The 16,231-nt window shown below is 37.7% G+C and overlaps 1 protein-coding gene and 1 long non-coding RNA gene across 2 annotated transcripts in view; one reads left to right on the top strand and one right to left on the bottom strand.

Annotated features, from left to right (window-relative positions):
• The window catches only part of LOC137616244 (uncharacterized), a 32,801-nt gene extending 27,442 nt beyond the window's left edge, over positions 1–5,359 (bottom strand). The window contains exon 1 of the long non-coding RNA XR_011039365.1: positions 5,298–5,359. This is a non-coding gene — a long non-coding RNA (uncharacterized lncRNA). The remainder of the gene's footprint in view (positions 1–5,297) is intronic.
• Positions 5,360–13,091: 7,732 nt separating this feature from the next.
• On the top strand, positions 13,092–16,179 carry LOC137616033 (spondin-1-like). Its single transcript, XM_068345712.1, has 5 exons — positions 13,092–13,294; positions 13,938–14,061; positions 14,396–14,526; positions 15,124–15,292; positions 16,109–16,179. Exons 1-5 carry the CDS (start codon positions 13,103–13,105, stop codon positions 16,177–16,179), a joined length of 687 nt encoding a protein of 228 aa, XP_068201813.1. The 5' UTR covers positions 13,092–13,102.
• The last annotated feature ends 52 nt before the right edge of the window (positions 16,180–16,231 follow it).

Genomic DNA, 16,231 nt, shown 5'->3' with positions numbered 1-16,231 from the left:
AAAACATAACCAGGATTGCAAATGTGTGAGGAGTATTGTGATAACAGCTCACTAAAGAGTTTAGGATAGTGTGTATTTGTAGAACGGTAAAAATTACTCATACCAGAGACAGGCAGGAGAAATTTCTGAAAAATTGTGTTATAGCAAAACTGCTGGCACGCAGTCCGGGGAAGGCTACTGGCTCGCGCGCGCGAAAGAGAGCTGGGAGCGCACACGGAAGACTTCTGGCGCGTAGAACAGCGATGTCGCACACGTGAGGGAGAGTGCTGGCGCGCAAGAGAACGAAGTTGCACAGGCATGCGCTGAGTTTTCAGTGAGCTCTGTTGCGTCGGCGATCGTAGGTTGGCTGGTGGGCTATGGCGCGTAGGACAGCGCTGACGAGCAAGAGAACGAAGTTGCGCGCCGAGGTTTCGATGAGCTCTGTTGGGTCGGCGATCGTAGGTTGACTGGTGAGCGCTGGCGCGTAAGACAACGATGGCTAGCAGGAGACCGAAGTTGCGCGGGCGCGTGCTAAGGTTTCACTGAGCTCTGTTGCGTCGGCGATCGTAGGCTGGCCGGCATGTTAGCTGGTAGGAAGATCAGGAACTGGGATGTACCCTTTGGAAGGGCGAACATACACCGATGGAGATCGCCAACGATCCACAGAAGAGTCCAGGACCGAAGTCCAAGGACTACCTGCAGCGTTGTCAGGAGAAGGTCCAGGTACAGATGATGCCCAAGAGGGCCGGTGGATCAGCAAGCTGACCTTCAGCAGTAGCAATCCTCCGAAGAGGAGTCTCTATGAGTGGCCCCTCTCGCGAACGAGAGAGGTGATCATTTCGCAGGAGAGACTTGCCTAAGACTATGCTCAGCCCCCAAAGGAAGAGAGCTTCAGCAAGGGGGGGAGCGTAGTCTAGGCGAAGACAGCAACAGAAGTCGGAGTCGATGAAGTGATGAAGATGCAGGAAGTTCTCCCTCGGAAGGGATAAACAACCCCACACCTGGGGAGGAAAACTCTCCCTCAGAAGGGAAAGTATTCAACCCTTGGAGCCAAACCTCGTGGTAGTGCTTTAAGATGATCTGACAAGAGCGCTGCCTGAGGATGCGTAGCCGGAGCTAGTTCCTTGAAGATGAAGTGCTGATTAAGTGCTGCCACGGGCATACTTCTAAGAGAAGAGATGACGCCCATGATGACGTCCTCCGAGGGTCGGCAATGACAGCAGATTCCCCAGGCATGAACATAACAGCTCTGCTTCGTCGGCTCATTAAGTTGAATGAAGAACTGCATGGCTGAGGAAAAATTAAATAAATTATGTAACAAAAAACTCCCTCGGGAGAAACACCTAGTCCACGAAGAAAAAGGAGACCACTGAAGGAACAAACATAAAATGAGAACTGCACCCCCCCTTCCTCGGTCGTCATCAACGGTAGAAGGGGAGCGGAGAATAACTGTAATAAAACAAGAATTACAATTATTTAAATCAACTAAAAATATTCACTAACAGGAAGAACCACTGATCCTTCGAAGGGAAGTGTTCCTCACGGAGAAGCTGAAAAGTTAAATACAATTATAATTTCCCTTAAACAATTAAGAAAACAACTGGAAGCGGAACCTACCCCGGGAACGGGAAAGGTACACTGTCGGAAGCCCAAGAAAGGTGAACAGCCTTGAGAAGAGAAAGACCGAAGTCAATCTCCGAAAGGCCACACCCCCTTCCCTCAGTAATCCATATGTTCACCAGAGGGAAAGGCGAAGACAACAGTTGAACAAGAAGGGTCCAAACGATGACAATTCCTCTGCGGCGGCGGCGGCCGAGTCAACGGTGGGTTAATCGCCGACGGGAAGACCGATGGACAAGGGAGAGGTCGGAAGGGAAGGCCTTGCACAAGTGTCTTGAGAACCTGTCATGTACGTTACCAGACGCACAGCACAAAAACTGAAAAGGAAACTTACATTTCTAAATATGTATACATATATATATATAATATATATATAATATATATATATATATATATATATATATATATATATAATATATATACGAAGAATGTTTTCATATATACATAAGAAAAAAGTAAGTTAAAAGACAAAAATTAATGGCACTCCAAAATAGGTGAGGAGGAAGAGCAGTTACAACCGGTCTCCATCCGAGCCAAAAGTAAAGTGAGTTAAATCACCGGTGTGTGAGTGGGAGCAAGCTACCCCCCACTAACTAGTGGTATGGGTAGTTAACCGTCGCTAAATTTTAATGGCTCATCATTTCAGCTTCGCAGAAAGTAATACCTCTAAATAAACAGCGTAGGTTTGTATTCCAGTTACTGAACAAATATCTTCCAAATAATGACCACCAGGGTTTGCGAGCACAGCTCAACAAAGGAGCAGTTATGATTTTTTTTGCGAGCGAGGCAAGCCAAGGCAGAGCAAAAGCCCTTATTTTTAACAACATATCTCCAATATAACGACCCATGGTGCTTGCGAGCACAGCTGAACATGTACCGCATGTCAGAACATATGAGCAGTGATGCAATGTTAATTTTGCAAGCGAAGCAAGCCACGGCGGAGCAAAAATCATTACAACAGTTATCGAGACCAAAGTCGAATAACATTCAGAATTGTCAACACATTACCAACACTGAAAATGGCCAATATTTATCGATTTCATTGTAGTGCATTACAGGGCAATATAACCTAGAAAAACATCTACTTTTTCTTATAGAAAAAATTGCGCTCTTCGAAAATGACACTCGTTCCCGTCGCAAATGAATAGTTTCAGAAATATATATACATCTATATCCTCCGATAATGGGGGACCCCCAGTGGGAACTCGGGGTTTTGGGTGGGGAAAACATACTGGGGAATCGATATATAAACGTAAAACAAGCCTTTTGTTCTCTATTCATTACCTTCTTTTAATTATAATAATCGGAGGAAAATACAAAACAGTATATTTGGATAAACTTTGGAGGAGCCGTTGCAAAGATTGTGTCATGAAAAAATACAGTAACCAGTGCTGCCAACGTCCGATGTAGATATTAGCACCTGTACGTTCGTTCGTTCGTGCATACCACTTTCGCCCTGCGCAGAAACCCCTCCCCCCTGCACAGAAGCTTTTTCTCATTTTATTACTCGTTTTATTATCCTATTCCTTTTAAAATCATCTCATTTTATATTCCCATTCAATATTATTTATCATTCATTCTATTTTATCTTCCTAAATTGGGTTTATTTCTTTTGTTATTTCCTTTTCACTACCCGGTTTCACATATATTCTTCCTCTGGACTAGTTTCCCTATCCAGTTCAATCATGGTAAAACCATCTCATTTTATATTTCCTTTCAATATTATTTATCATTCATTCCATTTTACCTTCCTATATTGTTTTTATTTCCTTATCACTCCCCAGTTTCACATAAATACTTTCCCTGGACTAGTTTCTCTACCCAGTTTATTTATGTTTACCCTCTAGACTCCCTTATTTTTCTGTTACCCAATCAGGAACCAATTCGTATTCAAAGTTTACACAAGGGGGTTGACAACTGATATTTCCCTACCCCCTCCCTTGGTCTCTTTAAGTGGTCTGTTCTTTCCTCTTCCATGAAGCCCTCTTCCTTTGTAACCTTTGAACTAGTCAGGTGTCCGACATTTCGAGTGAGATTCATTTTTTCGTATTTTACGATGGAGGAAATTATAGATACTTGTAACGGCTGCAGTATTCCGTATCTAAAAGCATTTGCTAAATTCCATGATGATTTTTATGATTCTTCTGCCAATGTTGATATTTTCCTGAAATCACACATTGTAATTCCTCATCGATTGCAGTGACCCAAGTGTCGTTCCCCCCTATCTTACAGGAAAGATATTCACGTGTTTTATTGCAATACCGAATCCACCATACCTAAAACCAAAAAGAAACGTCGTTGTGGTTATTCCGTTACTTCCTATAAAGGTACATTTTTGGGAAAAAGTCGTCTACCTCCACGGAAGACTCCAGTGACCCGCAAGTTTCGGCGTATTGTTCGTAAAGGTAAGTGGAGAATTTTACAGTTTTCAGTAAATACCTGAGGTTTGTGACCTGTCATACTACTAGGATAGGTTAGGTGGGTTTGTTAGGTTCTGTGCCCTTTTTATACTTTTTATATATTGAGTAAAACTTATATGGAGAAATTATTTAAAATACGTATGGAAATATCTATCATTGCTAACGTTAGTAATGTCATCGTGTCGTTGGTAACTCTGTGTACCATACTCCAACGTTGGTAGCACTGTGTATTATTGGTAACGTTGCTAATGTTACCGTTCGAAGTACATTCGTTTAAGAGAAGTGACACCGTTGAAGAAATGCTTATATTTAAATATTTTAACACAACATATATGACATCAGTGATTATATTTACGGTAACCATTTTAACAGAAAATATGTTTTCCTATAGGAAATAACGTGATCTAACCGGTTTTCACCTTCATTTCATCCGTAATAACAGCAACCAATTCGGCAACTTAAAGTTAGCCGGATTGGTTGATGTTTGTTTCCGATTGAAATGAACATCAAATTCGGTTAAATCACGTTATTTACAATAGGAAAACATATTTTCTGTTCAAAATCTCACCCTGTAATACAATACAAAATTACCTAGTTATAGCAGGTATACTTACCAATCACTTTCTCATGAGTATTGACTAGTAGTATCCTAATTTTATATCCCTTTACCTTCTTTTACGCTGTATATCATTTCATGTATGTTCCATTACGTTATTCACTCCCTTTACACTTTTCAGGCACCCACATCAGATGGCAAGTTCTTACTCATCATACATGGAGGGATTTATGAACAGTATGTCATATCTATTTACTTGCGACGGAAATAAAGGTAATTTTCAAAGAAAACGGGAGTTTTTCTACATAAACCCCAATTTTTTTTAGGAGTAAGTTTGCCCCGTCTTTTACTATAATAAAACCCATTAATCTGTCAGCACGTAACATTGCTTCCAATCAAGTATTCTGAAAGACTGATGACATTAAGGCCTTCTAAAGAAAATTTAGACAATCTGGAAACCTAATAATGTAGTGTATAGGATTCCCCTGTGTGATAGGACCCGCAAAATAAAGATTGGGTGTAACGAAATGCCAAATACGATCAAACATGGCCGCCACAACCCAGATATAAGCTAGCCAGGGATAAGGCAAGATTGTGACGTTGAAACAGCGAATCCTAATCTGCAGTGGGCCTCATTAACTAATTTCCTTGCAAAATACAAAGACCCGGTAATGCATTTTTTAATAAGGCTACGTTTCTAGGTAAATTTATACGCAACTTACATTGGGAGATTCAGAGAGGTTGGAGCGCCACCACGTCACGATGAAAGTGTGATGCAGACTGCAGTGTTACCAGATGGGTTAGTCTAAAAATCCGCAAAACTCATGATAAAGAATCCCCAAAACAACTCAAAAATTCCCTTGTCCACTAATATATTTTCTTCTGATTATGTAGGCTTTACTAATATAGAAATCACTCAATATACTTCATATAAGTGCAAGTAAACTAATTGCAACAATATAAATGTTTACTTATCTTTGTTTCTTATAGAAATTTGTACAGATTATCCCTATCAGACATCTGAAATCCCCAAATCTAAGGATAAATCTCCATATCTGGGAACACTGGTGTGACGGAGTCTTTGAAGAAAACATTCCCATCACTATCGGGGACTATTGGGAAAGCAATACATCGTGGAGGGAATGGAAATATAAATATAACGTCTTGATGGAGGGCTGTCTCTGATATGTTCCAGATGCTCACAAAGAAAAAAAGGCATTTTTACCTGTGCGTTCTTTATCGTTTATTATTATTATTAGTATTATTATTAGTAGTAGTAGTAGTATCTCGGAGATTATAAATAAAATTTATATGCATCCATTTGTGGATGTATTCTAATGACTTTTGTGGATGCCAGAAAACCTCAAATCAATCAATCCAATGACTTTTATGGTAAATCATTCATTTAACAAGTAAGATCCTGATGCAAAATAGAATGTACTGTAATGTACATACATTCATGAGCGTTAATGTTAAGAGCAGCAGCATTTATTTTTATACACGTTCACTTAGTATCTACTGGTGTAACGTTTTCAAATATTTAAGTAAATATACTTATTGGTTCATACTCGAACATCATAATATTACGACGACGACTCATTGGCTATGAGTCATATTCCCGTTGATTGCTGAAACACCTGAGGCCTAAGCGAAGCTGACAACTGTTATCATTTGCTAAGTGAAAAGACTTCTGCTTATTTGGACGACTCTCTCTCTCTCTCTCTCTCTCTCTCTCTCTCTCTCTCTCTCTCTCTCTCTCTCTCTCTCTCTCTCTCTCTCTCTGTGTGTGTTTGGGGGATATCTTTTTGTATTGAAGTGTTGGTGTCTGTTTTGGTGAATGATACTTAGTTGTAAGTGCTGCTGTTTTTTTTTTTTTTAATACTGGCGATGGACGACGGTGTCAATGTACACACACACACACACACACACACACACACACACACATATATATATATATATATATATATATATATATATATATATATATATATATATATATATATATATATATATATATATATATATATATATATATATTGAATTTTGGTGATTGGTTTTAGTTTAAGGAAATATAGTGCTTAATGTTTTGTTTAAATATCCCTTGTACCCATAAGTCCAGTTGTATTAACGTTGTGGGGATTCATTATTTTAAAGATATTTGTTTCCTTTAGTGTTTTTGCCAAATCCTAGTCCTAGAGAGAGAGAGAGAGAGAGAGAGAGAGAGAGAGAGAGAGAGAGAGAGAGAGAGAGAGAGAGAGAGAGAGAGAGAGAGAGAGAGCACTATGAAGCGAAAGCAGTAGTTAATGTAACTAATGTATGTAGCGAAAAAGCCTGTTGGAATAATTGACGATGGTTTATGTTTTTTATGTTAGCTAGACGACGACAGTTGAGAATGCCCTGTGAGAATTGTTATTTTCTGACTCTGACACGAGTAGGTGGTGTCTTTTGTGAAGCTGTGTTATTTATTTTCTCGTTCAGCTTGGGAAATGTTTTGTGTAATTAACGGCAAGTACAATCATTTTTATCTTTGCTTGGGGGTGATTGTGAATGATAGAATTTATGCTTTATTACACCGTAGTGCGATTATTTAGTTAGCTAGAAGTGTTCTGGAAGTGATTTTCTATAATTGTAGATCGTACTTCTCTTATTTTGGTAAATATATGATACTTTAATTTCTAGCCAAACACGTGAACCATATATTTTTCCTACTCCCTATCTTGTGTTTTATGCATTTCTGACCATGATTATTGGGGTAAACCACCCGTTCATGAGATTTTGGACCAGTTTTTTTTTTGGGGGGGTGAGGGAAGCGTCATTAACGACTGATTTACAGCAATAATAATAGTCCTTTCAATGACGTCACTGAGAATCGCCGGCGGCCATGCTGGAGGACATACAAAGCGAAACCATGGCGGCTGCTACAGCGAATATGGACAATGAGAGCGACTTTGTCAAACAATTGTCGGGTGATGATAAGCGTTTTTACAAGCAGAAACTCGATCTAACTGATGGCCTAGATCCATACCAGATGCAGAATTCATTCGGTCAAAATATTGAGGATTTTCCCAGTATTTCATACATTGATATGGTGAACTACTTGTTTTTCCCTTTAATGCTTTTAATTCCAAAATTAGATAAACACTGGGCCAATGAAGAGAGTGTTTATGATTATAAAACTAATATCAATCATTTAGCCTAACCTTGTGTATTATAATTTTTGATTGTCAAAATGTATGTAAAAGTTTTGCATTATGTCAAATCTTTTTATCAGTTCATGCCTAACCATTGTGTTTGTGTTTGGTTACAAATACTATAATTTCTTATATACATATAAACATATGATGGACAAACTCTATTGTAATGCTCTTTGATGATCGTTTTGCCTCCTTGCAATTAAATGCGCAAGTTTAATTATTTTTTCGATGTTTCATATATAAGCTGAAGACCCCTTCGGGTTAAACCAGCTTTGATATTATTATTATTATTATTTATAATCAACGTTTATTCATCACATAGGCCTGTATGTCTGCACAATTTAATACACAAATTAAAATAAATACAAATATACACTTAATTATATATAGGCATGAGCACCTTGACGAAATAGTGACCTAGGTAAGTAGCCTTTGTTAATATAGCCAATATGGGAGCTTTTAATTTTTGTTTTGAAAATCTGAGATGCCCCTTTTGATGTTTAAAAATTGAGATGCCCCCTTCCCCACACACACTACACACTGAACTGACGATGATACTTGTGAAGTCACCCATGCGATTGGATATAGCATGTTTTCACAGGAATAATGATACTTTTAGGGCCTAGCCGAGACTGACCTGATATGAAATGATCAGAACAGATACGTGCGTAGGGTAGTGAGGATTCACGTTGATCAGCCCGTGATATTCTGGTCAACCACAAGTCACGTCTGCGCTTGGATAATTCTTCTGTATCTTTGTCCTGATTCTGAATAACTGCCGGTATGCGGTAGAAACTCTTGTCATCTCTTTGTCCTCGATTCCCACAGCCAATAGTAGCGCAAAAACTGGGCATTGTGTGAATGTGATGAGATGGCTAACTATTCAACAGTTCAACCACAGCTATTCACTGAACGCGTCTTGGTTTGTCCTCCAAGATGGCGGACCGGAAGTTTGATGACGTATAATGAAAGGACTCTATTGTCAGAAATGCAAAATAAGCCCAAGATAATGCAGTTGGAAAAATTATGGTTCATGTAAATGGCTGAAAACCAGCCAAAAATGATTATTTAACACTTTTGAGATTTGTAAAAGGGTACTGAACCTAACAAACCCACCTAACCTAACCTAGTAGTTTCCAAGTCACAGCTAAGACCCCTATTCCCAGGTAACAACCGCTAGCTGGACCCCCCCCCCCCTTCCAATGTCACAAACTTAAAGTAAATCACAAATTAATCCTTTCATTATGAAAAAGTAAATCGCAAATAATTCCTTACCTTATAATTGACATTGTCGCCTTTTTTTCTTGACAATCTTTACAAAAGCTTTGCATTAGAAAATGTGCTGCCCTTCCCTGAAAATTAAGTCAGAATCGGACCTTGGGGCATTATTTCGCTGTTATTTTTTAATTTCACTTGAGCAACAATAGCTTTACACTGAACGGAGAGCAATTTCTATCATAATCAATTGCCGACATAAACGAAATTACACTAAATTTCGAAATAGATTGACATGCTTCCCTTAAATTCCCTCTTGAAGACATCTTTACGAGATGGTGGTTAAGTTGAAACTGAACCCGAAGGTGGGAAAAAATGGCTGTTGTAAAATAACATCCAGGAACTTATGAAGAAGTACTTGTTAGCTGTCAATTAGTTTAAAAAAAAAAAAAAAACACCTGACAAATACATCATTGTAAATGCACAGAAACTCCCTAAACCATGTGGAAAAACGCATGCGCACTAAGTCCCCTTCTTCAGTCTCGCAGATGTAAACAATGGACCTACAGTGAAAAAACATACTTCACATTTTAATCGACCGATTTGTCAGTCATTATACCGCAGCCCCTATTACACATATAGAGAAAAATACCAAACTAGTCAGCAATCCTCCATTTCTTATAGCGATTTCCAATTACGCTAGAAATTTGAGTATCATATATTAACCCTTATTTTCACCTCTTGGATTTACTAAATTTAGATTGATAATTACGACTGCGAATTGGAACTATATTGATCTGTGATGATGGCTCATGCTGAATAAGGAAACCGCCAGTTGGTTTTCTCTTCACTAGATCAGGACGATTATGATTATTGCGATGGCTTGGATCCATACAAGATGGTGTCATTGGTTGCCTGTCCGATTGACCTCTTGAATTTTCAGTTGGGCCGCGGAACTTTAGTGAAGTGTATTTCTAGTTTTCGAAAGTCTTGCGTGAACGACGGTGTTCGTGTGTACACATACACACACATATATATATATATATATATATATATATATATATATATATATATACATAAATTTATAGTACATTGTTTTAGTTGTGGGTGTGGTATTTTCTGTGAATTATTTTAGGGTAATAGTTTACAACACCACGCTCACCATTTACTCCAAAATGATGCAATCCTGCAGTTTTCATCTTCTTGCACAGTAATTAGGTGGTTATTTAAATTTTGGGAAAGCAATAATTAGCAAAATATGGTGAGGATGGGGGAAGGGGTTATAAAAAGAAAATAACTCGGTTTCCTCACTAAACGACTTCTAACTGACATGTCAACATAGTCAACCAAACAGAATTCGTGATGCCAGCGTACATAAACAGAAGTCTGTGATGCCAGCGTACATAAACAGAAGTCTGTGATGCCAGCGTACATAAACAGAAGTCTGTGATGCCAACGCACATTTGATATACTGTACTGTATATTCAAAATACAGTGGAACCTCTACACACGAACGTATCTACATCCTAATTTTCCAACACCCGAAGTAAAATTTGAGCAATTTTTCGACTCTACACCCGAATTTTATTTCGACACACGAAGTAAGCGATTTTCGTTGTACCGGTTGTATCCGAATTTTTCAACATGCGAAGTACAATTCGAACATGTTCCTACTCTACACCCGAATTTTTTTTCGACACCCGAAGTAAACAATACCCGTACACGTAGATGGTACTCATAGCGCCGGATGTATTTTCTATTTCCGCCGATAGAAGGCAGCATTTCTACCTCGGAGGGACCCTCAATTAGCGTGGCTTGGGACATTCCTCTGTTCTCGTCGGCTTCATGTGGCTGTGCCCTGTGCGTTCTGCTACTAACTGTGTTTTAATCGTGATTTTTTACGTTCATCCTTTTACGGTATTTTACGTAAATCATGGGTCCTAAAAGGCTTAGTTTCGCAAGTGGTAGTGGTAGTGGTGAGAAAAGGAATAAGGAAATGCTTTCTTTAGAAGTAAAGCAAGGAATTATTGAAAAGCATGAGCGTGGCGTCCGCGTGAGTGAACTTGCTAAAGAACATCACGACGAACTTACTACAGAGGAGCTCAAGTAACTCCATGCTATGTCTGAACACATGAGTGATGACAAGGAAGGGATCGAGGAGGTAGAACATGTGTTAGGTTCGGCGCAAATAAAAGAGGTGTTAGGAAAATATCAAGACGTGGTCGACTTCATCGACAAATACCATCCAAAAAAATTGCAGGTTTGTCGTGTAGTTGCGCAGTTCGATGATGTTTCCCTAACTTATTTTCGAAACATAATGAAAACCTGTACCAAGCAACTTTCTATCGATAGCTTCTTTAAAAAAAAACTATGAAGCGAACTCGTAATGAAGAGGAAGGAAGTGGTTCAAAGAAAACGGCAAAGAGTGAAGCGAAAGAAAGTGAAACAAAGAAAACGGTAAAGATTGAAGAGAAAAAAATTCAATCAATTTTAAGTGTAGAGTGAAAGTGATTGAAATTAATCATCAAAAAGAAAAAAAGAAAATGTACAAAAAAATATAAAATATAAAAAAAAATAAATAATGTAAGTTAGGTTAAAGTTCACTTAGTGTAAGTTAGAATAAGTTACGGTAGTGTACGTTTATCGTAGTCACCCTCTCTACCTCCTCGCCGCCCGTCCGTCTCCTCTCTGTGTAGCAAGACTAACAACACCTGCGCTGGACTTTCTAAGGTAAAGTGACGCTAAAAACCCGTTTCTTATTTATTATTTCTTTATAATTATTCTTTTTTACACGTCTATTATCTAATTTAGTGTGCATTATTGTCATGTGTACTTATGTGTAGTAATTTATTAAGGAGTTATCATAGGTTTGTGGGCTCAACCACAGATTAATCCTATTTCAATGTATTCTTATAGGCAAATTCGTTTCTACAACCGAACATTTGCTACACCCGAAGTCGGTTGTGGAACGGATTAAATTCGTATGTAGAGGTACCACTGTATGCTTAGTTAAAAATGGATTAATTACTCAAAAGTGTCCATAAAATATGCAATTTACAAATAGTGACACTTTTGAGTAATCCATAAAATATGCAATTTACAAATAGGGACACTTTTGAGTAATCACTCAATTTTTTATTAAGTATATTTTGAATATACAGTATATCAAATGTACGCTGGCATCACGAACTTCTGTTTATGTACGCTGGCATCACGAATCCTGTTTCGTTGACTTTGTTGACATGTCAGTTCCAAGTCGTTTGGTGAGGAAACCGAGCTATTTTCTTTTTATAACCCCTTCCCCCTTCCTCAACATATCTTGCTAATTATTGCTTTCCCAGAATTTAAATAACCACCTAATTACTGTGCAAGAAGATGAAAACTGCAGGATTGCATTATTTTGGAGTAAATGGAGAGCGTGGTGTTGTAAACTATTACCTATTTTAGACATTTCAGTCTAGAATGTGGGTAACAAGGTGTCTAGGAACACTTTGTCAGTTCCGACAGCTCGGTGCAATATGGACATTTTTTGCATTAATAAAATTTTTTCTATAATAACTATTCTAGAAGCTCTTTTATCAGTCCCCATTTAATCTACCAGTCAGAATCCTATCTTTCCAATATATTCTTGGACATTTTTATTAAAAACATTAATTTTATTTCGTTCTGATTATCTTAATGTAGGAAAACCATTCCATTACTCAAGTATTGATATAAATTTGCGCCAATGTATTATCTTGGGTTAGAGTTCTCTTGCTTGAGGGTAAACTCAGGCACACTATTCTATCTTATTTCTCTTCCTCTTGTTTTGTTAGTGTTTGTAGTTTATATAGGAGATATTTATTTCAAAGTTACTGTTCTTGAAATACTTTATTTTTCCTTGTTTTCTTTTCTCACTGGGCTATTTTCCCTGTTGGAGCCCCTGGGCTGATAGCATCCTGCTTTTCAACTAGGGTTGTAGCTTAGTAAGTAATAATAATAATAATGATAATAATAATACACATACATACATATACCAAGGCACTTCCCCAAATTTTGGGGGTAGCCGACATCAACAAATGAAAAAAAAAAATAATAATAATAATAATAATAATAATTTGCAGGAGACATTCGAAGGCATGTGGTCCCGCCACACCCACCCCAAGGACTTCCCTAGCAATGCCTTCCTGACCCACTTCTCCGACATCATCGGAGCCTCGCATTCTGCCAATTACCGCGTCTGGGAGTACGGAGGTTTCAGCTCAGACGGGCTCCGCCAGGTTGCAGAGTGGGGGTCAACAAGGGCCCTCGAGAGTGAGCTCAAGCAACAGGTGGGTGAAAAGGAACGTCCTGGAGAGTAACTGTTATTCTCATTGTTTACGAGATTTTTCTTAAAATGAACGAGTGAGAATTCTTTCTCCCTCCCTCCTTAACCCCCGCTCTCTTTATTCCCCTCACCTTTTTTCTCCTCCCTTTCCTCCATTTTATCCTCCCCCTCATTTTTTTCTCCACTCCTCCCTTTGCCTCACCTCTCCCGTTTATCCTCCCTCTTCCCTTGTCTCCTCCTCCCCCTCCCCCTCCCTTATCCCCTCCTCCCTTGTCTTCCCCTCCACCTCCCCCCTCCTTGTCTCCTCCTCCTCCTCCCCCTCCCTTGTCTCCCCCTCCCCCTCCCCCTCCCTTGTCTCCCCCTCCTCCTCCTCCTCTCCCTCCCCCTCCCTTGTCTCCCTCCCTTTCATAGGTAGTGTGTGTGTTTAACCTGCCTATTCAATTATCATTCCAAGCATTGTAATATTTAAAACCATAAATGAATGCTACAAATAGTTATAAAGTTAAGGACTCATCTTGCAAAAGTATGTTTCATTACAAAACAAAAAATGCTCAACGGGTAATTCTAAGATGTAAGTGGAATGTCTTGTATGTATTCCTGATTCTGATAATGAATTATTTTGATAACATCCTTTATCTATCTTTCAGAGTGACCACATCAGGACAATAATCAAAGCCAAAGGCCTATGGTATCCTAACGTCAACGGGAAGACCTTTGCTGTGTTCAGAGTCGATAATCGACACCACCTCATGTCCCTGGTCTCCATGTTAGGTAGGGGGACTTCTCTGTGATATTCTATTCATTGTTAAAGCTCACTTTGGGTTTAAAATGGTACTATCAAATGTAAATATATTTTTGGGCAATATCTTTTCATGACTTCCATTAAGTTTCGTGAAAAGATTGTTTACTAAGTACCTCTTATACTTTGATGATAAGTAGCTAACTTCATGTCAGTTTTTTTTAAAATTCCTACAAAGCAATTTTGAAAATTTTTATTACGTATAAGAATATTGTGGAAGGTGAATCGTACCTTCACCGAAGTCGGGGTCAAAATAATACTTGATGGATTCAAGTCCAAAATTTTTAAATGTTCTGTATTTTTCAGGTCCCAGTCCAGATTGGATTGTTGGTGTATCTGCTTTAGAACTTTGTCTAAGGAACTGCTCCTGGGTTGATCAGAAAACATTGAATCTTTATCCTTGGGATGCTGGCACGGATTCTGGTGTCACTTACGAGGTACAGTAATGTTAACTTGGATACTTTAGTTTCATCCATTAATGATAATTCTCTGTTCTCCAAGACATCACTCCATAAGAGAAGTTATTAACAACCATTCAACTGGTGTTCTCTTTTTCTTTGTGAAAAATATTAATAGCCATTGGGTCAAACACTCACTGTGTCCATTTGATTGATTGATTGATTGAAAGTTTTCTGGCATCCTGACATCTAAGGTCATTGACGCCGATACCATTTACTGTATATGAAAATTAAAAGAGAATTCGATTAAAACCATAAAATTTAAGAAGTCATCAAAATAGTTATAGAGTTTTCAGAAGACCTGCTTCTGAAATAAATCTAAAAATTCCATTGAAAAATTTGTATCTAGTCGAAATATCCCATCATAATGTATGAAGGGTGTTAAGATTAATTATATTTTATTTAATCACTTATAATAAGAACCCAGTGTTCTTGTTCATGTAAAACGAAATGGCTGTGAGTGGGCATTAGTGTCACAAATGTAATAGAAAACTCAGAAAATATTATGAAGTAACTGATTAGACTGACTTCTATAGTGGAATGTTTTGGTATTAATTTAGATTTTTTTTCCAACAGTCTGCTAATGCTCCATCTGTTCCAAGAGAGAAAATCCGACGAATTACCAACAGCTACCCCAATGATCCCAAATCTCCCTTCTATGATCCTACTGGTTTACCCATGAAACCTTTAGCACGTCTCACCATCACCAGACAGAGTGTTTATGAAAAGTCTTGTTCTGACACAAGTAAGCTCCTATCATTTTATTTTGCTCCAAGCTTGATTATTTTTCCTTATTGCTGTTGTTTTGATTAAACTTATTGAGAGCAGCTTGTGAGAAAGAAATGCTTACTGAAATACAAAATGCAAGACAGATTATCAAACGGATCTCGAAATTTACTCTCATCAATCTCTCTTTGTTCAGACCAACTTTTTCAAAAGGTTAAAGAATGATTCAATAATATTTTATTGGGTCGTTTTTAGTTTAAAAGGATTAAATGTTAAGATAACTCATATTGTTAGAACAGGATTATTTTTCCAATATTTAATACGGAACTTTTTGTTCCTAATAGTTTCCTTACAAATGCTAAAGATAACAAAGAAAAGGAAATACTTATTCAGGGATATAGAAATTTATATACATACATATTCAATTATAGATGACTTAGATAACAGGATATGGTCTTGGAAGATTTTCCTACCTTTGAGTTACTGTACGCCATAAAAATATGGGTTTGGTATATCCTTCTGACATTTTAAATTAAATTAATTTCACTATTTATTTACGGTAAGTTATTTTATCCTTGCCTGTAAGTTGAGAAATTAAAGTAATATACAAAATTGTACAATGTATATTTCTGCCTTTATTTTTTTAGATGTTAATTTTTAAAGTAAACCACATTTTTGCCCTATTCTTTGTTAAATGAATAGCTGAAAATGATACATCCCTCCATAACAACAAGAATTGAGAGGTTAATTTTGAGACAATTTTAAAATTACTTTAATGTATGTTACTTATATGTTGGCTATTGTCATTATGCTTAATATTCCTTTATTTATACAGGCATTTCAGGTTTCTCTACAGATTACACTGAAATATCAGATGATGACAAAAGACTTAAGTTATTTATTTAGATTACTGATTTTCTATAGTTGATATATTTTGTAGGTTTCTAAAGTACTAAAT

The sequence above is a fragment of the Palaemon carinicauda genome, chromosome 22 (assembly GCF_036898095.1).
Source record: "Palaemon carinicauda isolate YSFRI2023 chromosome 22, ASM3689809v2, whole genome shotgun sequence".
In the NCBI taxonomy this organism is placed as follows: Eukaryota; Metazoa; Arthropoda; class Malacostraca; order Decapoda; family Palaemonidae; genus Palaemon; species Palaemon carinicauda.
Note: the sequence above shows the minus strand (reverse complement) of the source record. Positions and strands in the feature narration are given on the sequence as shown.

What these genes read in the sequence shown, in the direction of transcription:
- LOC137616033 (XM_068345712.1), top strand. Translation starts at nt 13,103, where the DNA reads ATGTGGTCCCGCCACACCCACCCCAAGGACTTCCCTAGCAATGCCTTC. An exon ending in AGAGTGAGCTCAAGCAACAG is followed by an intron (nt 13,295 to 13,937) that starts GTGGGTGAAAAG and finishes TCTATCTTTCAG; the next exon opens with AGTGACCACATCAGGACAAT. An exon ending in AAAGTCTTGTTCTGACACAA is followed by an intron (nt 15,293 to 16,108) that starts GTAAGCTCCTAT and finishes TTATTTATACAG; the next exon opens with GCATTTCAGGTTTCTCTACA.